Source organism: Saccopteryx bilineata, chromosome 4 (assembly GCF_036850765.1).
Source record: "Saccopteryx bilineata isolate mSacBil1 chromosome 4, mSacBil1_pri_phased_curated, whole genome shotgun sequence".
Lineage (NCBI taxonomy): Eukaryota > Metazoa > Chordata > Mammalia > Chiroptera > Emballonuridae > Saccopteryx > Saccopteryx bilineata.
Genome location: NC_089493.1, coordinates 132,364,981 through 132,388,960, shown reverse-complemented (window position 1 = coordinate 132,388,960; position 23,980 = coordinate 132,364,981). Strand labels below are relative to the sequence as shown.

Sequence of the window (23,980 nt, the reverse complement as noted above, 5' to 3'; positions counted from 1 at the left end):
GGAGGATGTGGCCGAGGCTGCCTATTCAGCCAAGTTTCTGTCAGGGCATCCTCTGCTTCAACAATCACGAGTGTGGTTCCCCTGCTTCCCTAGATGCAGGGCTCCCCCAAGTGAGCAAATAATCTGATGTCCCTTCAAAGGTACCAGCATTCAGCTGTTATTTATTTAGAGGAGGGGCTCGGGGTTTAGCTTTCTCAAGGAGGACACCAGATGCTGAGAGGGTGGCTTACCCAGGCCCTATCGCAGACTTCTGAGAGACCTGCAGACATGTGAGGGAGCCACCGCTGGCAGAATTGAGGAGGTGCAGTGCCCATGCTTTGTTCTTGCAGGGCCCAAGCGGAAGAGCGGTACGGAAAGGAGCTGGTGCAGATTGCCCGGAAAGCAGGGGGCCAGATGGAGATCAAGTAAGAGGTCCTGGGCTTCCTCCTCTCTTGCCAGTCACCTTCTAAGCATTTAGACAGGGTTTAGGATGGACTGGGGAGGGCCAGGGAGGGTCCAGATAGCTCCCAGGGCAGGGGGACCTGAAGGACAAGTCTCTTAGATAAGTCTCAGGTTCTGTGTACAGGAGAAAATCCAGTAGTCTGAGTGGCAGGAAGGGCCTGGGCAGGAGGCAGGGACCATCTGTCCCTGGGTGCTTGCAGAATAACTCATACAACCTGGTCAACCTCCTCCAAAGTCCTGAGAACCCTGAGGGGCAGGTGACAGGCCCTCCACTCACTGCCGTGCCCCCTGCAGTGTTGGCTCAATGTAGGCTGCAAAGTAAGGACACATGAATTCTAGTACCAGCTCCTCACCCACCAGCTGTGTCATCTTGGACTGGTCACTGATGCATCCGTTTCCCCATCAATGTGGCAAAATAATAATGCAACCTTTCTCAAAAGGTTAGGGGAGTCCCAGGGCTCTGCTGAGGCCTGGCTAAGGGTAGAGGCAGCATGCAGCCAGGCCTCTCAGGGCAAGGCCTGGATCCCTGTGTGCAGACTACTGGGCAGGGGAGCAGATGGGGTGAGAGTGATGGTCTGTGGGTGGCTGAGGGGAACTTCCTAGCAGTGGAGGAGAGGGGCTGCCTTGGAAAGTGTGGACTCTCTTTCTGGGTGAGGACCAAGCCAGCCTGAGAGTCAGACAGGGTACTGGATTCCCTCTTGAGTCCTTCTCCTCCTACCCAGGAGCCCCAAGACCTGACCCAGCCTACAGCTGCCATAGCAACCCATGACTCTTGTCCCTGCTGCCCTGGAGGTCAAGCCTGTAAGTGTCTGGCTCTGCCCAAGAAAGTGGCCTCAAAACTTATCCACTCCAAAGCCTGAAACCAGGTCCCCTCATTTCAGTGCCCTTCTAGACACTCTAAAGATCCAGGGGACCCTGGGTGTTTCCTGCTTCCCACCTGGAACTACGGAAAACATGGGAAGAGCTAATGGAAGGTTTTAAAGTGTAATGAGCCAGGGGGATGAGAGCTCAGTCCTGAGAGCACGAATGCAGGGTACGAATCCATGAACTCCAGCCCCACGCAGCCTTTGTGGGCTGTGTGACTACAGGCAAGTCACTGAGCCTGAGTTTGTTTCTCATCTGCCCACCAGTGGGCTATTGAGCAGGTCAACAGGAACATGGACTGAGGGCCTTCCAGGGGAGGAGCTGAGACTGGATACAGGCTGGGCGAAGAGGAGGGCTCAGGACATGGTGAAGAATGAGTGGAGTCTGTTGGGGCCTTTTGTCTGCCCCAGCTGAGGGAACATGACCAGCAAGCAGTCCCTGCCTGTCTCTTGACCTCCTAGGCCAGATGTAAAGGGACAACTATCCTGGAAAGAGAGAAGACCGCCTGCAGGGAGTTGGGGAGGGTGCTGTGGGCAGGGTCACGACGGGAGCCCAGGCTAAGGGGCTGTGAATCACAGAGGACCTAAAACAAGAGAAAAACCACTAAAGAAGAACATAAAATGGGAGTAGAACCAGGGGCAGTGGGAAGGGAGGAGAGGTAGTAGTGTGTGCACACCAGCAATACTTTGAGCGACCTGAGAAGCAGGTCAGAGCGGAGTACACTGGGAAGGACCCTCCTGGGAGAGGCAGAGACAGAAGGGGGCACCTTTCTGCCTAAGGACTGGCATGGAGCCGGGGGTCGGAAAGTGCTGGGCACATTCAGAGCACTGAGTGACAGGCAGGAGTGTAACCATCTCAGCTCACTGGCTGCCTCCCACCAAGCCATGCCTTGTCAGCTCCCTGTACCACTCACTGGCCACACATAGTAGGTCCTTAGTAACTGTTGCTGTGGACCCATGTGGCATGTACAAGGTCTAAGGAGACTACTCAGTTATTTCTTTCTTTAACCCATTGATTTATTCAGCAAGCATGTATGGAGCACCTACTACATGCCATGCTCTACACTGGGTGAGGGGGATTCAAAACTTTAAAACTCAATAAAGTGAAGGGCCCTGCCATCGGGAAGCCAGAGTCTAGCACAATGAGGGCATTTCCACCTTCCCTCCCTTCTGCCTGCCTCCTCCAGGAAGCTTTCCCAGATACTCCAGCTTTGCCTAACTGTCAGTGTCCTGGAGTAGACCAGGTCACCATATTCCCACACCAGACTGAAGGGCTCTTCATGGGAAAAGTGACTGACACCCCGAATTACTTCTGTGCTGTGAACACTGGCCCCTCTGGGAGAGGTGGCCTGCTTAGCATGGGGGTTGGTACCTCCTCTTGCAGAACCCATCCCCTGATTGGAGGAGCCCCAGCCTCCCAATAGCCACAGACCCACGGGATGCTCATTCTCAGCCTCTTGGAGGGCAGGCAGAGGGCTGGGAGTGCACAGACTGGGGGCAGAGGGGCAGACAGGGAAGACAAAGCCAATGGGTTATGTGACCCCAGAAATAGCTCAGTGAGAGCCAAAGGGCAGAGTTGGTTGGCCACCCTCACTCTGCTGCCTGAAGATACATCTTTTCTGCATCAGCCCTGACTTCAGACTGGCCGGAAATCTCACTGAGGTCTGGAGCCTCAGCCACAGACATTAAAGGGAAGTTACTCCCATCTTCAAATGATTTTTCTCATTCACCTACTTCACACATTAACTCAGCAACATCTGCTGAGCAGTGCCAATGGAGAACGCACAAGCAGGACCTGGTCCCCTTACTCCACAAGCCCTATCCATGCATTTTAAAGGCAGCATTAGGAAGGCAGAGGAGTGTATCGCTATTGCTTAAACCACACATCCAGGTCTGCAGAAAGTTCATCTTGACTCCCTCCCAACCTCCAGGCCTTTGTTCTCACTACTTCCCCCTACTTCTCCCCTCCCCAGTCCTATCTGCACTTGGAGCTGAAATATCACCTCCCCCCAGAGATCTGCCACATCCTTTTTCTTGGTCACCCTGGGGTATAGGCATGTGCTCCAAGAAGCTGCACCAGGAAGAGGTTTGAGAAATCAAGGGGAATCAAGGTGGGCAGGGTTGGGGCCAGTTTCCTGTAAACCCCTATTGCTGCCTCAAACAAGGACAGCCACAGAAGGGGGGCGCATTTTTTTTCCAGGATGGTAATCCTTTTTTTATTATTTTTTGCAGATATATTTTTCTCGTTTGATGTTTGCCTTTTTACGTTTTAAAATACATATTTTTTAATTCTTTTAAATTGAGTTTATTGGGGTGACGTTTATTCACAAAACCATACAAGTTTCTTAAATCTATTATTATACCCTCACATACCCACTTCACCCACACTTGTCATAGCCCAAAATGCTGTGGTTTGCCTGTCAGAAGAGGTATTTTTGTTATTGTTTAAATGTCTTTACCCCTGAGCTTGAGGAATAAAGACATCATTGAGGATTGTGGAGGGAGGGAGGGAGGCGGCTGGGCCCTGTTACCAGCAGCATTCTCTGGTAATAGCTCACTCCAGGCCCACCCTCCAGCAGAGAGAGGTGAGAGGAGCCAGCCTGGCGGCTGGGGGGCAGCAGCCTCCTGGCATACAGGTGAGCAAGGGTAGGGAGGTGAAAGCAGGGACCTGAGGTGGTACATGCCACTTGGGGAGGATACAAAAGAAGCTATTCACACTGGAAACATAGGCTGTGTTTGAGCACAGACTTCAGAATGAGCATCTTGAGACCAAGTTAAAAAGGGCAACTGAAGGAGACAGACAAGGACACCAAGGGCTGATGATGGGGTCCCTGTCCTCGACGTGCAGTGGAGATACAGTAGAGGGGAGCTCAAGCAGGTTTTGGTAACAGTGTCTCTGAGTGGCAAGGGGGGAAACCCAGGAATGACAGAAAAGCTGAGAGAAACCATATTTGCTGGGTTTCATGGGGCAGAGACTTCACGTGGTCCCCAAATCCTCCACAAGATACAAGTCTAAGGCCGTTATCCTGGGGAGAGATCAACAGTGACCGCTTCTGGTCCCAGGAGAAGCTGAGCTCCTCTGACCCACAGATCTGAGGCTACCCCCTCTTGAAAGTCTGGGGCCCAGAGAGAGAGGTATGTCCTGCATCCTGTGTGTGATTGGGACTGTTATGGGCTGAAGTGACCAGCACTGGGCATAGGTCTGGGGCAGGAAGGTCTGTATCTCAGAGGTGAGCAGGCAGGAGACCTTGGTGGTCAGAACCTGCACTCCTTCCTGGCTGTCCCAGGCACAATGAACACTGCATCTTGGTAGCCCCCAAGGGCCAGCAAGCTCATGGGGCAAATGGGGCCCAAGGTCAGCATGGACTTCGTCACCATCAGAACTGTCTCAGGATGGGTGTCTACCTGGTAGAGCTGTAGACTCAGGAAGGGGCTTTCAGCATCCAGTGTGGGTGGGGAGAAGGGCCAGATGCTCTTGCATGCTGACTCCTTTAGAGTCACCAAGCCTAGGAGGAAGGGCCTCAGTCCATGGGCCAAGGAAGGAGGCGCACAGGTGGGTTAAGGAAGTATTTATGAGTGTTGAGTTTGTTGCTCTGGGCCATGAGCCTGGGAAAAATAGGAAGGAGAACCAGCATTGCCCCATAAGCTAGGCAAAGATGTTGCACATAGGGAATAGCACGTGCAAAGGCTCTGAGGCAAGAAGAAATATGGCACATAGAAGGAACTGGTGGGTGGTGGCCAGGTGGCTAGGTGGCAGCGAACAGAGCTAATAGGTAGGAAGCTGGAAGAATGGACATGATAAGGCAGGGACTAGGGTGGTGGTAGTGAGAGATGGACAGGTAGGAGAGATGGAGGGAGAGGGTAGAGCCAAGGTCAGTGCCTGCATGCCAGTGTGTACAACAGGTAGGCAGTGGTACTTTTGCTGAGAGGGCAGCCTTGCAGGAGGAATGGGTTCGTGGGGTGTTGAGTCCAGTTGTGTACACTTTATGGGTCTGTGAGAGTTATGTCCAAAAGGAGGTGAAGACGAGGCAGTAGTGAGCAGACCCCGAGCTCTGGGAAGGGTCTTGATGGCATATGGTCCTAAAGGAGTTGGGAGTCCACAGGTAGTGTGGGTGAAGGGTGGGGTTGGGAGGGGTCCATGCTGAGCCTAGAGAGGTTCTGACCATGAATAGGGAGACTGAGGCAGAAGATGAGTGTGTGCAAAAGGAGAGGACTGAGGTGTCAATTCTATTAGAGCAGAGTCCTACCACCCCCAGCCAGGCCAGGTGTTGTCCACCCTGCAGGCACTGCTCCCCTCCCCTGCTGAGGAGCAGAGGACAGCATGCACCCAGCTCACCCAGCGCTAGCACTGACCAGGGGTGCTTAAGTCAGTTTTTTCACCTCGCTGACCCTGATCTTTCTCATCTGTAAAGTGGGGATAATGATGGTGCCCTCCCAGCAGATGTGTGAAAATTGAATTATTTAGGCCAGAAGTTCTCATTTTAATGGACAGCAGCAGCATCCAAGGCTTAACACAGTATCTGAGACCCACTGTGGCTTTCTACTTCAGAGCTGGGGTGGAGCCCGGGAATCTGCATTTCCAGCAACATCCAGGTGATGCTCATGCTGCTGGTGTACAGACCACCCTTTGAAATCCACTTAGATTGGGGCAAGGGGTCTGACCCCCACAGTTCTCCTCTAAGTCTGGATCCCTCCTGTGGATCCTGTCAGTTGGCTGCTCCTGCTTGGCTTCAGTTTCCTTAATTGTCCAAAGTGAGGAAGGGGTCCACTGGAAGCCTGCCTTGCATGGATTGCTAGGGGATGCAGACAAGAGGGCAAGAAGCCCACGGCTGCCCCAGGTAGGCACCATTCAGCCATGTGGTCACCAGGCACATTGCTCTGCAGAGAGGCTGTGAGGGGCACAGACACCCACAGAGAGTTAGCTGCTGCCTCAGTGTGACCCCAGCAAGCCTGGCTGTGCTCTGGCCTCAGTTTTCCTATCTGCTTCAACTCACTGCCGCTCTTCAGGAATCAGGTTAGGGGACAGTCACAGCGGATTTCACCTCCTTGGTTAAGAGATTGCAAATGTAGGCAGAGAATTTTACCTCTGAGAGTAGGAAAGCTCTTAGGTGGGACAGAGGAGGTGTGGCTCAGGTCCAGCTCTGGGGTCTGGAGGCCTTGTGACTGGTGGGCTGTGCAGATGTGAGTTCAGGACAGGGTTGCACAACAACTACCAGGTCTGGGCAGAGGTGCTATGTGTATACAAACTCATTTAATCGTCGCAGCCATGCTGCATGTGCTTGCTATTATCATCCCCATTACAGAAGGGGGACTGAGGCACAGAGAGTATCTTGCCCAAGGTCACAGAGAGATAGAGAGAGAGAGAGAGAGAGAGAGAGAGAGAGCCAGGACTGAATCCAGGCGTCTGGTTCCAGGGTCTGCATGTGGACGCCCTGAGCAGGAGCCCTAGCCCAGGTTCCCCATGCTGGGATCCCAAATCACCTTTCTCCTTCCTGCACATTGCGAGAAGCTCACCCCTAAGAGGCCTCTGCCCCTGAGAGCTGATGGGCCAGGAAAGGAACTCTTCCCCACTGGTGCTGTTTCTGCCTCAGCAGGGTCTTCGGTTCTGGTTGGGTACCAACACCAGAGCCAACTCAGGTCATGGCTCTAGGGAGGAGCCCCTTTGGTAGGGCTGCCAGATACAAGACAAGCTGTCCACTTAAATTTGGATTTCAGATAAACACTTTTAATGGATGTTCAAATATTAATGGGGGGGGGCACTTATAGTTGTTTGATTTCAAATTCAGCTCGTGTCCTGTATTGCGGTTTGTTTCACCTGGCAACCCTACCCTTTGCAATCACCCCCCCCCCCCCGACACTCTGTGACCAGCACCGGCCTCTTCCCTTTCCACTCCCCAGATACCACCCCTCTGCTCCAGACTGGCCACCCTACTGCCTCTGACTCCTCCTGTTGGGTCCTCTTAGGTACCCCAAGCTCAGCATACAACAAACTCCCCGTCTTCCCTCCGGCGTCCCTCTCTGGTATCACACTTATCTAACCACCATCCCTCCAGGGGCCAGATAGCCCCTGACTGTCCTCACCAGCACATCCTGTCCTAAAACCCCACACTCTCCCCTCCTGCTACCCTGCCCTGCTCGCCCACCCAGCTTTCCCCAGGCCCCATGCCTAACCCAGGTCTGAGCCTGTCTTCTCTCACCTCACCAATGAGGGCTCCAAGGAGGAAGGGAGGGGGCCTGAGGACGTGCAGAGCCAAGAGCAATCTGCCACATCGGGGAGCTGTGATTGCATTATAATTTCCAAAGAAAGAGCTTTGCTGTCTAGAAATCCCAGCTCTCTTGTGTCTTGGTTGTGTGTGTGAGAGAGTGACCTAGAGTCTCTCACCAAAATAAAAGATCCTGGTGGGACTTCAGGTTCCACTGCAGTGCCCTGCTGCTGACCCTGGCCTCTCTGTTTTGCAGCTCCCTGAGGGCTTCCTTTGACTCTCTGAAGCAGCGTAAGTCCCTGCTGTCCCCCTACCCTGGGCTGTGGGGTGACAGGAACTCCTGGGAACATAGACAGAGGTAGGTGGATTCTGGCAAGAAGGGGACACAGGCTGCACACATGGGACGAGCAGAGGACCTGGGACACAGAGCTGGCCTGGGTGGGGTGAGTGTGTGGGTGGCCGAGGCCCATCAGTTTTGCTGTGGGAGACCAGTATTCACTCTGCCCTCAGAAATGGAGGACATGGGCAGCTCCCACATACAGCTGGCCCTGGCCCTGCGGGAGGAGCTTCGCAGCCTCGAGGAGTTTCGAGAGAGGCAGAAGGAGCAGAGGAAAAAGGTGAGGCAGGTGTTGGGTACTGCCCCACTACCTAGACCCCAGTGGGAGGTGGTCATCCTCACTGTGCAGGTAGAGGGAGATGGGACCTCCTGGCAGAGCCCATGGAGGGTGGGGGCAGCACCTCAGCCTTGGGTTGGGGGAGATTTGAAGAAGGGAGGGAAGGACTCAGCTCACAGGCCTGGGAACCTGTGGGGGGTCCTTCTCTGAACTGTCTCATGCTAGGAAGAGGGACAGATAGGCGTCTTGTTGACCATCCTACCTCAGCATACTGTAGAAGGGCAGTGACAGCTTGAGGTTACCCAAAGAAAGCAAACTAAATTGGGGAGTCACCAGAAACTGGTCCTGAGCCCAAGGATCCAGGCTGTTTGTCCAGGAGGAAGGCAGACCTAGAGCTAGTCACTGGCTACTCTGCAGGACTGCCCAAGGCTGAGGGGGCAAACAGCCTGCAGGGAGTGCTTACCTCAGCATCCAAAGGTACTTTTCACCCATGTGTCGGGCATGGCTGTCCCTAGGTAGAGGTCTGTGGGAAGGAAGTGAGGCTCCCATCATACTAAGTGTGCAAGCATAGGTTGAAGGCTACATGTCAGGGAAGCTGCAGTGGTGTGTTGAGAGGTGGGTTTGGTGACCTCTGTGTACCAGAGCCCCTTCTAAGCCTGAGACAGATTGGCTGAGCATAAGACCTGCTGGGAGGACAGGTCTTAGTGCTAAGGGTAGTTCCCTAGATAGAAAGGGAGAGGCTAGCACTCAGAAACATTTCTTACTTGGAGAGGAAAGATTCCAAAGACCTGAAAATGGAAAAGTCCATACCACTGAGCTGTGAGGGGAAGCAGGTGCCAGCACATTGCTGGGGCCAGGCTGGACCTGGGTGTCCTGGACAGGCTGCTGCCCTTCTCTATGCCTCAGTGTCCTTCTTGCATGATGGGACATTTATGTTTACTTCCCAAGCATTGGGACCTAGCCCTGAACCAGGCCCCCATCAGTCTTCATAGACAGGGCACCGGTTCTAATTAGTGGCTCTGACCACAGAAATTCATGTGCTGCACTCCCTATCTGCCCATTCAGCCAGCTGGGGTCTCAAGCTTTCAGGATTCCAAATTTGGCTTCCCGAGCAGACAGTGGGTCCCCAAAGCTAGCTTCAGAAGCCTGCCCAGCTGAAGATACTGGAGCAGGTGACCTCTCAGAGCAGAGACTTGCCTGCAGAGAATACAGAGCACCTGCTGTGACGATGAGGCCTCTTCTGTGGCCAAAGGGCCTGTGTGTCTGCAAAACTGTTTGGACAGAGCAGGACCTTCCCTAGAACAGCCAACTCTCCCACAGTGGAGAGCTTTGATGTAGTGTGTGGGAATCTTGCTTGGGTGTATTTGTGTGTGTGTGTGTGTGTGTGTGTGTGTGTGTGTGTGTGTAAGAGAACATGGTCACACACATGTGTACCTATGAGCATATGTATGTGTCTTAGTATGTCTGTGTGTCACCAGGAGGCTTTCCTGAGTTCTCCCTACTGGCATGGGCCCTATGGTGACCCCAGACACAAACTGGCTCCTGCCCCAACATTTCCAATCCTTCCCATAGCTTATACCCAATCTCTGCCTAGGCTAAGTTGTCCTCTCTAATAAGGAGCCTGGAAAGAGAGGTGAAGGTACAGGGGCCACAACTAACTTTAGTGTGTGTGTGTTTACCTGTGCAAACATGGGAGTGTGCTTGTATATACTCGTGCATGGTGTCCATGGTTGCTCTGTGAGTGTGCATGAGAGGGCCTGTGTGTGCAAGCGGGAGAACAGGGGCCTGTTAGTGTGCCTTTCTGCGTGTGTGGCATGTGGAACTTTGTGTGCGTGTGTGTGACAGCTGTGGGTGGGTACAGAGGTTTGTGTGTGAGGACTGTATGGGAGGACACAGTGCATGTGTGTGTGCAGATGTGTACGTGGGATATTCTCCAGCTGACACAAGTCCTAGCTGGGGTCTGCAGCCACTGAGAGGACACAGTGGGCACACATACCCTAGCTTCCTTAGCCTTCTATTCTGAACAGGGATTATGGAACAGCAGCCATGGGAGAGGCAGGGAATCTTGTCACTGCCCCCTTCAGGGGTGGGGTGGGGGGAAGCAGCACCTCATCCCAGGGATACCCCATCCTTTTGGGCTAAGGGAGCACCCAGAGGTCACAGCACCCTCCCCCCCCAACACACACACACTAAGTGCCTCGTATCCTCCACAGTATGAAGCCATCATGGACCATATGCAGAAGAGCAAGCTGTCTCTCTACAAGAAAGCCATGGAGGTGAGTGCCAGGCTCCTGGGCCTTGAAGGGTGCAGAGCCCAAGGCATGGACCCAGAAGACATGGGATGAGTTCCTGGGACAGAGCTGGCCTCAGATCTTCATCTAGCAACATGCAGAGTGGCCTGTCACATACTCGGGGAAGCATTGGGTGCCAAGGTCCCACACAGATTGGCCCAAGACCTACCTGCCCACATTAGGCTTTTGACTGATGGGCTGGTGGTAAGTCTGACAATGGCCCACAGGGTGACCCATGCTGTCAGCTGTGGACACCAAGTATGAAGTGAGAAGGGACCTCTAAGCTGTGTTCTTCAAGGAGAGAAAGTCTCTACAAGAAGGGATAGTACGTGCAGAGGCTAACAGCATGAAGATGCATGGTGTTTTCAGGGACTTGCTGGTGGTTTAATGTGACCTCTCTTCTGAAGAGGCCAAGGCCATTGGCAGGGCTAAGTGTCCCCAGTGGGAAGGGACCTGGGAACGAGACTCCCTCTCCATTCTGGACCTCCAGATCCCTGTCCCTGGTGAGGAGGCTCCCACTTCACCCACAGCCCCAATAGGAAGAAAGGAGGCTGGGCTCAGGGAACCTTACTCTGGCCCCCACAAGTCACACTCCTCCACCTACCTAGTCCAAGAAGACGTATGAGCAGAAATGCCGGGATGCGGATGATGCTGAGCAAGCCTTTGAGCGCATCAGCACCAGCGGCCTGCAGAAGCAGGTAGAGAAGGTGTGTGGGGCCACCGAGACCATATGCTGTCACCCAGGGCTGGGGCAGACTGGGTAAGGTGGGGTGGGGGTATTATAGATACCCCAGGCAAGGTCTGTATCTGGGACATGGCTAGCTGCCCACCCCTCTCTGAACCTCATATCCACATCTGTTAAATGGGTCTCCTAGAATCTCAGGGCATAAACTGACAGGGTCAGCTGGATCCCTTTTGCCATCTCCAGGCTGCACTCAAGGACCCATTCCTCAGAGCAGCTCAGGCCCAGAGCTCCAGGGGCAATGAGAACAGACACCAACCCTCACACAACCCTTGAAGAGGGGCTCAGTAGACCCATGTCACAGAAAGGAAACTGAGGCCTGGTGATGGTGAGTGACTTGACCAAGGTCTCACAGCCAGGAAGCAACAGAGAAGGACCCAAACCCAGGACGTCTAGAACCCAAGCTCCTAACTCTTTGGACTCTGACCAGGGTGGGCATGTCAGAGTCACCAGGGCCTAGGAACACACTTTGCACATTGCATATGCAGGAAAGTTGAAGCCCAGAGAGGGCAAGGGCCTGAGGCTGAATTGAGGACAGCAAGTTGGGGGCCAGAGCCCAAGCCCCAGCCAGTAGGTTCAGCAATGGCCATGTAGACCCTAGGTCTAGGCCCCTGGCCTACATTTCTCTCTAAGTCCTGACATCTAGTATTCGTGTGTTTCTGCATGAGCTGCAAGTTTCTGTTTCTATTTCTTTTTTATTGGAACCTTTTTTATTATGGTCCTATGTGGGGTGAAACTGGAGTAAATGATGGAACTTACAGTTGGCTCCTGAGTGCTCCCATGGGTGGTTGGAGGGAGGATGACAGAGTACACCCAGGGAGACTGGGAGCACTGAGTGGAGCTGGGGGTCCCCAGAGCCAAAGCTCAACACTGCTTTCCCTTTGCCTCCTCAGAGCCAGAACAAGGCCAAGCAGTGCAAGAACTCAGCCACTGAGGCAGGTACGTGGCCCACCCGCCTCCTCACATTGGGTGGTGGACTGGACAGGCTTTCTCCCTGCTGTGTCCATTCCTACCCTGGGGACATACACTTTCATACCTGACTACACAGTGTCACAAGCTTATCACCCTCACTTCCATACTTATGCAAGTAAAATTAAAACATTCATGTTCTCTCATTTGCCAAGATTGTTCTTGGTGCTTTGCATGTGTTAAACTAATCTGCACAACAAACCTATGAGGTAACTGCTATTATTATCCCCCTTTTTAATAGATGAGGAAACTGAGGCACACAGAGGGCAAATATTGAATAACTTGCCCAAGGTCACATGCTCAATAAATGTTGGTGACTGAATTCCAACCCAAGTCAGCTGGCTAGAGCCCAGGACTTTCACAGCCACCATCATGGCAGGCAGACTCACTTCTCCTTCTCTTTCTCTTTCTCTTTCTCTTTCTCTTCTTCTTCCTCTTTCTCTTTCTCTTTCTCTTTCTCTTTCTCTCTCTCTCTCTCCCCCCCCCACACACACAGCCTTCTCTAGGCCTGTCTCTTCAGTCCTTCACCTGATGCTCAAGCCCCCAGCACCTTGCTTCTCTGCCAGCATGCCTCTTAACATAACCTGTTCCCTTCCACTCTGCCTCTCCCAGGACCCAGCTGCTCCCATGGCTGGGGCACACATGAACCCCAGAGTGCTGGGGACAGAGGACATGGTCAAGCCTGCTGGGTTCCCAGCCCAACTGTTACCATACTGCCCTCTACCCCTCCTTCAGTGCTGCCCTCAGTTTCTCATCTGGAAAGTTAGAGGGTGGGACCCAGGGATGGCAAGAGGCCTGGACCCTGACCTTGGGTAGACGGGCTCTGCTCCAGACTCGGGCAACTCAGAGCACAGCAGGGAGGTAAGAGTTACCCTAAAGGGAGCAGCACCACAGTGGGTGGCTCTGACAAGTGTCCAGACAAGCTACCAGCAGCCAGGGTCCAGAGCAGGACTCTGGGGGAGAGGACACTCTGAGTGGGGCAATGCAGGAGCGAAGGAGTGGGCAGCGGAAGCGGTGTCTAGGCTGCTGACCTCCCTGAGGCCCCTGTGCTCTAGAGCGAGTGTACAAGCAGAACATTGAGCAGCTGGAGAAGGTGCGGGCCGAGTGGGAGCAGGAGCACCAGACCACCTGTGAGGTAAGTGACCCCGGGCCTCAGTTACCCCAGCTGCCAAACAGAAAAGACATTTATTCCCCGTGTCATAGGGGGATAAGGCAATGGGGGAAAGGGAGGCCTCATCTCTTTCTCTGTCTATTCACACACTCACTCCTGAGTCCTACACTGGGTCCCTGCCCCCAGGAAGCTGCCTATCTGGCTTTGTGCCCTGGGCCCCTTTGTTTCAGGGAGGTATCCATTACTCCTTTTTTTAAAAAAAAAATTTTTTATTCATTCATTTTAGAGAGGAGGGGAAAGACACACACACACAGAGAGAGAGAGAGAGAGAGAGAGAAGGGGGGAGGAGCTGGAAGCATCCACTCCCATATGTGCCTTGACCAGGCAAGCCCAGGGTTTCGAACCCGCAACCTCAGCATTTCCAGGTCGACGCTTTATCCACTGCGCCACCACAGGTCAAGCCTCCATTACTCCTTTTTGTTGAAGCCAAAACTGAGGCTCAGAAAAAACCCATAGCTTTTCTGGGCCCTGCTGGTGCACAGGACCTGGGAGACAGGCCTCAGGACTGCTGCTCTCACAAAGCCCGCCTAGGGCCTTTCCAGTGTGTGATGGGGTCTGAAGAGGAGGGTGGAGACAGGAACCCCTCAAGCCACTCAACCTCCATCTCAGAAGCCTTAGGTGCTGGCACAGGTGTAGGAGTACAGTCCCCAGCAAGGGTCCCCTTTAGACTTGGCTTTTAGCAGCGGGTCTGGCTCGTCAGCCCCCACTGAGCTGTGAGAGGGCTCACCCGGCCTGGCTCTGCAGCTCTTCTCATTCCTCATCTCCCTCCCCACCACAACCCAGGCCTTCCAGCTGCAAGAGTTTGACAGGCTGACCATCCTCCGGAATGCCCTGTGGGTGCACTGCAACCAGCTTTCCATGCAGTGCGTCAAGGATGATGAGGTGGGAACCAAAGGTGGGGGAGGGTAGGGAGTAAACTGAGGAGTGGAGAGTGAATCTCAAAAGGGCAGCTCTGAGCAACAGCCTGCCCAGGTCCATCTGAGTCTGTCAACAACATCTCAGGCCTTAGCCTCTGACCCCAGGGCCCCAAGTACAGGGAGCTCAGTATCACACATGATATATGGCTTCTCTGCCCAGAAGACTACTTTTTTGGTTACCCTGGCATCTGCCTCTATGCATACCCTTATCCCAAGATCTGGCTTTGCTCTCTAACTATGTGCTACACCTGCCTGGGTCAGGAGGATAGGTGGACACAGCCCCTCAGAGGTCTGAAGGGAGGCTGAAGGACCTTGGGCCACTTTGCTCCAGGCCTACCATTTGTAGGAGCTGAGGTCAAGACCTTCCTCTGTCTCCCAGACATCTCCTGGGTGTCCTGGTACTTTTACTAAACTAGCTTTACATGCTGGATGGTTGGGGTGTGTCCCGCCCAGCAGGGAGGGAACATTCCTTCTCCACCTCAGAGCCATGAGCTCTCTCAAGGCAGCCCGGACTCCCTGATGTTCACTGCCATTCTTTGCCTGGTCCTCTGCCCATGGGCTGTGGGGTTTTGGGTCCCCCACCCAAATGACTTGAGCCCACCTGGTGGCCTCCTTACGGCAGAGGGAGGGGGGTGGGCTCTGGATCCTGTCATGCTGGAACAATAGTGTCTACCTCAGGGGACAGGAGTGAATTAAGTCCCTTGCATTGGACCTTGTGCATAAGAGGTGCTTGGGAACCAGCAGGTGCTGTCAGCCAGGTGCTGATCCCTCAGGCAGTCCTGGAACAGTTCCTACTACCCCCTAGTACAGGCACTGAGCTATGCACACATGGTCTGTGAGGAGGCTGGTGTGGTGGAAGCCCCTGGCTAGAGCTCAGAGCCACAGAGAGATGAGGCTTCAATAGGGTGGGCACTGAGGCGAGGCCTGGCCCCTCAGCCTCGGCTCTTCCCACCCTCATCCCCCAGCTCTACGAAATGGTACGGGTGACACTGGAAGACTGCAGTGTGGAGGCCGACATCAGCAGCTTTATCAAGGCCAAGAGCACAGGCACTGAGCCCCCAGGTGAGGCCTGGCCCACAGGCAACACCACCTCCGGGGCCAGGCCAGTCTGTCCCTAGGAGGCCTGGCCTTAGTTCTCTGAGTCGCAATGCCAGGACAGGGCTAGGATGGCTCACAGGTCTTTTCTGGGTGGAGATGTAGCCAGATCCCAACGAGGGGTCAAGGGTAGTATGGTCCCCTGAAGCAGAAGGTGGAGCTTAGTAACACTGTAATGCTCAGAAGGGGAGTGGAGGCAGAGAGCCTCCTCAGGGCCCCCACCCATTGTTTGGCCTCACTTTATGAGCCCAGAATATTTGGTCTCAGTGGTGCCCACAGTGGGGCCTCTCATGGAAGAGAGGCCTGCTCCCCAAGTACAGGGTGGACCAGGGCCAGGATGGGAATGGGGGGCCCCAGTTCTTATCTCTGGATGGGAACAGCTTAGGGTGTCAGGTGGCAGAGGTCCGTCCTGCCCTGCCCTCAGCCACTCCAGGCCTTATGCTTGCTACCTGCAGCTCCGGTGCCTTACCAGAACTACTACGATCAGAAGGTCACCCTATCATCAGGCAGCCCTGGCAAAGAACCATCCTGTGGCATGATAAAAAAGTAAGACACCCACTGGGTTGCGGAGAAGGGGTTGTGCAAGAAGCAGGTCCAGCCTGTCCTCCTGTCATGGCTGTTTCACATGCATTTATTGAGCATCTACTATGTGCCTGGTGCTGGGTACTCTTTGGGGAAAAGACAGGCTCAACCTGGCCTCATGAAACCCTCAGCCCCAGGGACCCAGGCATTAAAAAATAAGTCACATCCCAATTATTTATTAGTGAATGCCGAGACCTCCAGGGTGGCCCCTGGCTGGCTTCCTTGCCTCTTGGACCCTGCTGAAAGCCTGGGTAGTGCCCTGGACTGTCAGGCTGCAGTGGTGACACTCCCCTGCTGGTACAGGATCAGGACATAGGAGCAGGCCCCCGCCATACTCCAGGAGCCCTCCCCTGGCCTTGCTGTGGTAGGATCCCGGTGTCATGCCTCTGTGTGTCAGCCACACAAGTCTCTCACCTTCTTTAGGTCCAGCATCCATGAGTTTTGGGGTCAGACTCAGAACCAAAGGACCCTCCTGCTTGCGACCTTGAGTGATGATGGTGACAGGCAGTTAGGAGCACCTCAGCCTGTCCTGGTTGTGTCCCCAGCAGCCAGGTCCTAGAGGGTCCCATATCCCCTGTCTGTGGGCCTCTAGGGTTTCACATGGTGCCTGTGCCCCACCCTGGGGCACCCATGATCTCCTCTCTCAATCCAACCTTGTTCAGAAAAGGCTCTGCCTTTAGGGGGTATACAAGGGAAATGGGGCAGGGGTTCAATGGAACTTTCAGCCCTCTAAGGACTGCTCATTTCCGAGACCTCAGGAGCCCCTAGGACCTCCTTGCAAAACACCTCCAGGAAGCAGAGGTTTATGAGAACCCCTACAGCTCAGAACAGGGAGCACAGCACACGCCTCTGAGAACCCTGAGAAAGCAGTGACTCCCAGGAAAAGGACATTCATACTCTCACAATATTACCAAAATCCTAGAGGCTCAAACCTCCTTGCATCCCCAATGAGCACCTGCAACCCACCACAGGTGGTCATTTAAAAAACTGGATGGAAGATCTCACTTGGGACAGGTGCCAAGAAAGAAGAGAAAGAAAACAAGACAAGGGTGCCTACTCACAGCTCTTATTGAGTGTGGTGTTGGAAGTCCCAGCCACAAAACTCAGACAAGAAATATACATGAAAAGCATCCAAACTGGAAAATAAGAAGTAAAACTGTCATTTGAAGATTACATGATATTGTATGTATAGAGAGATAGCCCTAAAGATTACATCCCTCCCCAAAGAACTGTTAGAACAAATGAATTCAGTGAAGTAGCAGGATACAAAATTAATATTCAGAAATTGGTTGCATTTTTGTACACCAATAATGAAAGAGAAATTAAGAAAACAAATCCATATACAATTGCATCAAAATGAATAAAATACCCAGGAATAAATTTAACCAAGGGAACCTGTACTCAGAAAACTGTAAGACATTGAAGAAAGAAACTGAAGGAGATACAAAAATGAAAGCATATACTGTGTTTATGGATTGGAAGAATTAACATTGTTAAAATGTTCACACTACCCAAAGCAATCTACAGATTCAATGCAATTCTTATCAAAATCTCAATGGTTTTTTTCACAGAACTAGAACAATAAAAAAATTATTGTGGAACCACAAAAGACCTCAGATAGCTTCAGCAATCTTGAGAAAGAAGAACAGAGTTGGAGGAATCACACTACCTGATATCAAACTATATTACAAGGCCATAGTAATCGAAACAGCCTGGTACTGGCATAAGAACAGACATATAGATCAATGGAACAGAATAGAGAGCCCAGAAATGAACCCACACTTTTATAGTCAATTTAAAAAGGAGGCAAGATTAAAAGTAAAAAGGTAAAGACAGTCTATTCAATAAATGGTGTTGGGAAACTGGATACATGCAAAAAATAAAACTGGACCACTTTCTCACAACATGTACATGAATAAAATCAAAATAGATTAAAAACTTAAATGTAAGACCTGAAACCATAAAACTCCTAAAAGAAAACATAGGCAGTAAACTCTGACATTGGTCTTAGCAATATTTTTTTGAATATTTTCATAGAGCAAGGGAAACAGAAACAAAAATATACAAATGAAATGACATCAAACTTAAAAGCTTTTGTATCATAAATAAAACCATCAATTAAAGGAAAAGACAACCTTTTGAATGGAAGAAGATATCTGTAAATGATACATCCAATAAGGGGTCAATATCTAAAATATATAAAGAACTCATACAGCTCAACTTCAGAAATACAATCAGATTAAAAAATGGGCAGTGAACAAATATATACATTTCTCCAAAAAGGACATACAGATGGTCAACAAACATGCAAAAAGATGCTCAAAGTCATTAATCATCAGAGAAATGAAAATTAAAACCACAATGAGTTGTCACTTCACACCTATCAGAATGGCTATCAATAAACCAACAAATGTTGGCGAGGATGTAGAGAAAAGGGAACCCTTGTGCATTGTTGGTGAGTTTGCAGATTGATGCAGCCACTGTGGAAAACAGTATAGAGTGTCCTCAAACAACTAAAAATAGAACTATCATATGGCCCAGGAATTACACTTCTGGGTACAGAGGGTCTTTTGGTTATGACACAGTTCCGTTCCAACGACAGTGACATAACCCAAATTTAGGTGAAGTTGAAACACACCCTAGCCTAAGGCACTTACCTATCCTAACACAGTTGTAAAATCATAATCTAGAACATAAAAACACAACGAAGCCACAGAAAAAGGAAATACTGTCTGTACTGTAGTAACAGAAAAAATGACAAAAAATAAGTGTAAAAAATTCCTTACCTTTATTCCTGTGGTTGGCTTGCACACTGGAAGGGGCATTGGAAGGTGGGAGAGAGTGACTTATTGGGAGGAGGGAGCTGGAAAGGCAGGAGAACCTGCAGAAGGTGCTGGAGATACTGGGTCAGGTGAATCAGGATTGCCTAGGAACATGCAGGAGATGCCGGAGATGATTCTACCTGCACTACAGGTGTTTCATCTCGAGAAACAGCTGATGTAGAGGATACAGCATCTGTTGCAGGCTTCTCTACTTTCTGAAAGAATTGTTCCAGGCTAGTCCGGAAGGTTGATGACTTCTCCTCTTCCAAAATCTGCTTATAGCTTTGAAAGGCATCCATAAGAGCTCTGTAGACCTTACTGAATCTGTCATCACTGGGGTTCTCAGGCTGAAATTTTGCTAACCCATCTTTTATCTTAGAACAATCTTCTGCCAAATACTTGGTAGTAAATCTCTTTGGTTCTGGGGTTTCTATCTCTTCCTTTTCAATCAGCTGCTTCTCCAGCTGAATAACGTCCTCAGCTGATTCTGCTTTTTCTGATCTCTTTACAATGTCTAATTTCACTTCCATCATGATGGCTTTTCTCTTCTTCGAAGCACTACTATCTGAAGACTCTAACTTTCATTTAAGAGCCATGATAAGGGCCACAAAATTGCCAAACAAAGCAACATAAATGGAACACTTGTGCATTTAACAATCCAAAATGGCATAGGTAAGCTTACTGGGGGATGTCAACTCCCTCACTCATATACCATGTTACTGCGTCTTCTTCCACTGCATGCAACCAAACTAATTCACCCACGTAGTCCATAAGTATGATGCTAATGGCATAAACCGAAACACTCCTCAATTTTTTTTAAGTTTTTATGGGCATAAGCATCGTAAACTCAAAACGTCATGTGTCAAGACTATGGTAACCCGAGGACCCCTGTATTTATCTCAAGAAACCGAAAACACTAATTCAGAAAGATATAGGCACCCCTATGCTCACTGCAGCATTATTTACAATAACCAAGATATAGAAGTAAACCAAGTTCCCATAAATGTATGAGTGGCTAAAAAAAATGTGGTATATATATAATGGAATATTACTCAGCCATAAATAAGAATGAAATCTTGCTATGTGTGACAACATGGATGGATCTAGAGCAGGGGGTCAATTCACTGTCCCTCAGACCGTTGGAGGGCCGCCACATACAGTGCTCCTCTCACTGACCACCAATGAAAGAGGTGCCCCTTCTGGAAGTGCGGCGGGGGCCGGATAAATGGCCTCAGGGGGCTGCATGTGGCCCGCAGGCCGTAGTTTGGGGACGCCTGATCTAGAGGGTATTGTGCTATATGAAATAAGTCAGAGAAAGACAAGTACCATATAATTTCACTTACATGTGGAAGCTAATGAACAACAACGACACAGAAACTGACTCATAGCTACAGAGAACAAACTGATGGTTGCCTGATGGGAGCAGGGTGAGTGAAAAAGGTGAATGGAATAAGAAGTACAAATTGTCAGTCATAAAAATCAGTCATGGGCATGCAAAGTACAGCATAGGGAATACAGTCAATAATATTGTCATAACTATGCATGGTGCCAGTCGGGTTCTAGACTCATCAGGGTCATCCCTTCATAAGGAATTATAAATGTCTAATCACTAGGTTGTACAGCTAAAACTAATATCCTATGTTAACTGTAATTAAAAAATAACTAAAAATAAAAAAAGGAAGAACAGAAAGGAGTGCCCCATGAGGATAAGAGAGAGAGAGGTCCCACTGAGTGAAGAAGAGGGAGGAGGTGGGAAGGGCCCCTGTCTGGGGCAGCCAGCGAGCAGGCAGGGTGGGGAGGGGCAGGGGCAGTTGCTGGGAAGTAGGTGAGGGAGGAGTTAAGAATCACAAGTGTAGACAGCTCTGGGGAAGCAGGGCAGTGAGGCAGACACACATCAGCTTCAACAAGCTCTGCTCCTCCCAGCCACTGCCCAGATGGCCCAAGGTGCAGGAATGTGCTGCAGGAGGTGTACGTGTACAACCTGTGTTAGAAAGGCCTTGTCATGTGTGACAGGTGGGGGTGGGGGTGCCTCCCCTGCCCAGTCCCTGCTATACACTTTGCATCCCCTCTCTTATACAATGGCAATGCCTTGCACCTCAGTTCTTTCAACGCTTGGCCCCACTGGGCAGCTTTCCTGAGGCAGGTAAGCAATATCAGCCTCTACTTATTTAGCTTTCAGCACTATTGGCTTCATGGGTTGGCCCCAGTGGCTAGCTTTTGTGTGTTCGGTCTTTTTGTTTTGTAATTGTTTGTTTTTCAATTCAATGAACTTTCATGACTCCAGCTCAGTCCAGGCCAGAGCCAGCTGTACACAAGACACAAGGGGAGGGGTGAGTTAGCCCAGCACTGCCTCTTGGAACCCACTGTGCAGTGGATACTGCTTCATGTGTTTGAGGAGTGGCAGGGTGGGCCAGATCAGGGGTCCCTAGGGAGTCAGACTGCCTGGGCCCATGCAGGTGACGAACCCAGTAGGCGTGAGTGGGCTAGCCTCTGGTCGCATTCAGAGGAGGCTGGAGCAAGGACCTGCTGGGGCCAGGGGTCCTTGAAGATTTGCCTAGAAGATTTCCAGGTGCGCCCTGTGGTATTCCAGAGAAATGTGTGCCTGTTGGGGACCAAAAAACCAACAGGGTTTTTAAAGTTTAGATTTTGGGGGGACAGAGGTGTGGGGAATTAGCTGTAAGCTGACAGTCTGCCCAACCCCCCACCTCAGTTGCCTGATTAGGTTGCAAAAGGCTGTTAAGCTGTGGTGCTGGATTGTTTACACTACCCCCCATGTTCCCCAGAAAGACTGGAGGCAAGTTTCTTCTATCATTTGTTTGGTGTAAAGTTAAGATGATATGTATGGTGGGGGTTTTGGATTGATGATTAGACATAAGGAATTGTCTCTTGAAGTCTTTTGGATTTCTGTGAAAGAAGAATATGTGGCAATATCTAAAAAAGCTTTGACCATTTTACTACAATTTTCAACATCCTGTTTATGTGAATTAGGATTTTCTACCCTCAACACAATTAAGAGTAAAAAGAGAAAAATTCTTCAATGTATTGAAGAGGAAATGAGAGTTTGCATTTTAAATATATGCCCAAACATTGAAGAAATCTCTAGGACATACAGGCTCATGCTTCTCATAAACACAAGAATGAAAAAACTTAACACGTTCACACTGGGACCTGCCAAATTTACTAAATCTTACTAAGAATGTATCTATATATATAAAAAGATAATTTTTGTCAGTTTTTTATTTTTTAACCCCTCTTTTTTACAAATTCTAAAAAGCATAACAAAAAATATGACATAAAATATTTTTTAATGTCAGAATAAATTTAATTTTGTCATATTTATTTTGTTTAATTACCATAAAAGCTCACTTGGACAGTTTTTTTAATATTTGAATTATTATAACATATTTCTCAGAAATTTGTATATAGTGCGCCTACAATTATTTGTAAGATTTTAAATATGCCCCCAACTTCAAAAAGTTTGAGAACCACTGGGTTAGAATGTGAGGGACTAAGCAGGCATTGAGTGTGAGGGGGAGGGCCACTGGGACCATTGGGGAACCCTTATGCCTGAGGGGCACCCCATAAATCACACCTGTGCCTAGAGGCTGGGGGCAGCTCCAGCATGAGAGCTGAGTGTCCCCTGCCTCATTCCCTCCCTGCAGGACCTACTTGCTTTCTCCCCTGTCCTCAGGTTCTCTGGACTGCTGCATGGAAGTCCCAAAGGCACACCGCTGGCAGCCTCTGCAGGTAACTGGGTGTGAGGCCTCCAACAATGGTGACCATAGGCTGAAGGAATTTGTACATGCACAGATGGGCCCTTCAACTGCTGGGAGGAGAAAGGATAAGCATCTGGGGATGCTCCATACAGGGGGCCTGCAGGGACCAATGTCTGTCCTATGAAAGGGTGGTCTCCAGGCCTCACTGTGCTCTCAGCCTCCACAGACACTCTGGCTCCCACTCCCAATCATAATGAGGTTGTCAACGCCGCTGTCACAGTGCACGAGGCACCAGGACCCCTGACCCTGCCAACCCAGGACTACAGGGCGATCTATGACTACAGAGCTCAGGTGAGGCCCTTGCCCTCTTCTTCTTGGGAGGGCACAGAAATGCCCAAGTGTGTGTTCACACGTAGGCACATGCACTATGCGTGTGTTTGGGGTGTCTGCCCCTAGAACACCACCCAGCACTTAGCAGGGACTCTGTGATGTGTGCTGAGTGGATGTGATAATTGGGGTACCAGGGCCTGTCTCCCTAAATTTGTTCACACATGTGGGGTGCCCAGGCCAACATGGGTGCACACGTGCAGGAAGGCTGATGGAGCTTGGGCTACCTGCAGAGAATGGTCCAAGGGTCACGTTCTGCCATGGGTGCCAAGAACAACCAATGGCCAGAATAAGTCCCTCAGCTGTGCTAGGTTTGATTTTCCAAGCCCATGGTGAGAGGATGGGTCAAGGAGTCACAGGGAAGCTGTGTCAAGATCCCTGTAGAGTCTAGACAGCTCCTGGCTTTGGGGTGAGGCACGCAAAGCCAGGTTCCATATCCATCTGGACTGATGCCAAGCACCCATCAGGGCTGGGTGGGCTGCATGGCAGACTGCACTGATTCCGAAAGCTGTCCCTGGTCGAGGTGACAGGCCAGAAGAAGGATTGCATGTTGGTGACAGGCTGGGGTGAGCACCCTGGCCCTTGACTTGCTGAGGCCACTGTGTGCTGGGAGGGGGGGAGCAGCATGCAGGTGAAGCAGGGAAGAAGCCCGGGTTCAAGGGAGTCAGGGCAGTCAGCAGACAGAAGGCTGAGCCCCATGTCCCACAGCCTGTCTCCAAGGGCGGCCCCCACCCCCAGACAGAGGCCTTGTCCTGCAGTCCCAGGAGGATGGGCATGTCTCAGGAGACTCAGCCCACCTGGGAGACAAGCTCCAATTTATGGCGTGGGGGGGGGGGGTCTGCCCAACCAGATGCCCCAGCAGGGCCAGCCAGCTTGATGCACTTTCATTCCATTATCAAGAATTCTGACGAATTAAATATCTCTGCGGGAGACATCCTGGAGGTCATCCTGGAAGGAGAGGATGGCTGGTGGACAGTGGAACAGAATGGGCAGCGTGGCTTTGTCCCTGGTTCCTATCTGGAGAAGCTCTGAGGAAGGGCAGCAGCCTCCACCAGGACCTGCCTTGTCTTTGGGGCCAGCAAGGCTGGGGTCCCAAGACCACGCCAGCCCCCAAGCCCATGAGTGCTGGCTGCTCCCACAGCACTCTCTCCTGCAGGGAATAAAAGA

At 51.2% G+C, this 23,980-nt stretch overlaps 1 protein-coding gene across 5 annotated transcripts in view; it reads left to right on the top strand.

The window, feature by feature from the left end:
* PSTPIP1 (proline-serine-threonine phosphatase interacting protein 1) overlaps positions 1-23,980 on the top strand; it is a 41,681-nt gene extending 17,701 nt beyond the window's left edge. For 2 of the 5 annotated variants that reach the window (XM_066278302.1, XM_066278304.1), the window contains 13 exons: positions 330-404; positions 7,764-7,798; positions 8,018-8,124; positions 10,335-10,397; positions 11,021-11,119; positions 12,048-12,093; positions 13,179-13,258; positions 14,078-14,176; positions 15,177-15,273; positions 15,762-15,852; positions 22,402-22,457; positions 22,644-22,777; positions 23,714-23,980. In XM_066278302.1, coding sequence (XP_066134399.1) covers positions 330-404; positions 7,764-7,798; positions 8,018-8,124; positions 10,335-10,397; positions 11,021-11,119; positions 12,048-12,093; positions 13,179-13,258; positions 14,078-14,176; positions 15,177-15,273; positions 15,762-15,852; positions 22,402-22,457; positions 22,644-22,777; positions 23,714-23,845 — 1,114 coding nt within the window. In that variant the 3' untranslated portion in view covers positions 23,846-23,980. Of the gene's footprint in view, positions 1-329; positions 405-7,763; positions 7,799-8,017; positions 8,125-10,334; positions 10,398-11,020; positions 11,120-12,047; positions 12,094-13,178; positions 13,259-14,077; positions 14,177-15,176; positions 15,274-15,761; positions 15,853-22,401; positions 22,458-22,643; positions 22,778-23,280; positions 23,591-23,713 lie in introns of those variants that run through there. The other 3 variants (XM_066278303.1, XM_066278305.1, XM_066278306.1) reach the window with 3 other exon arrangements.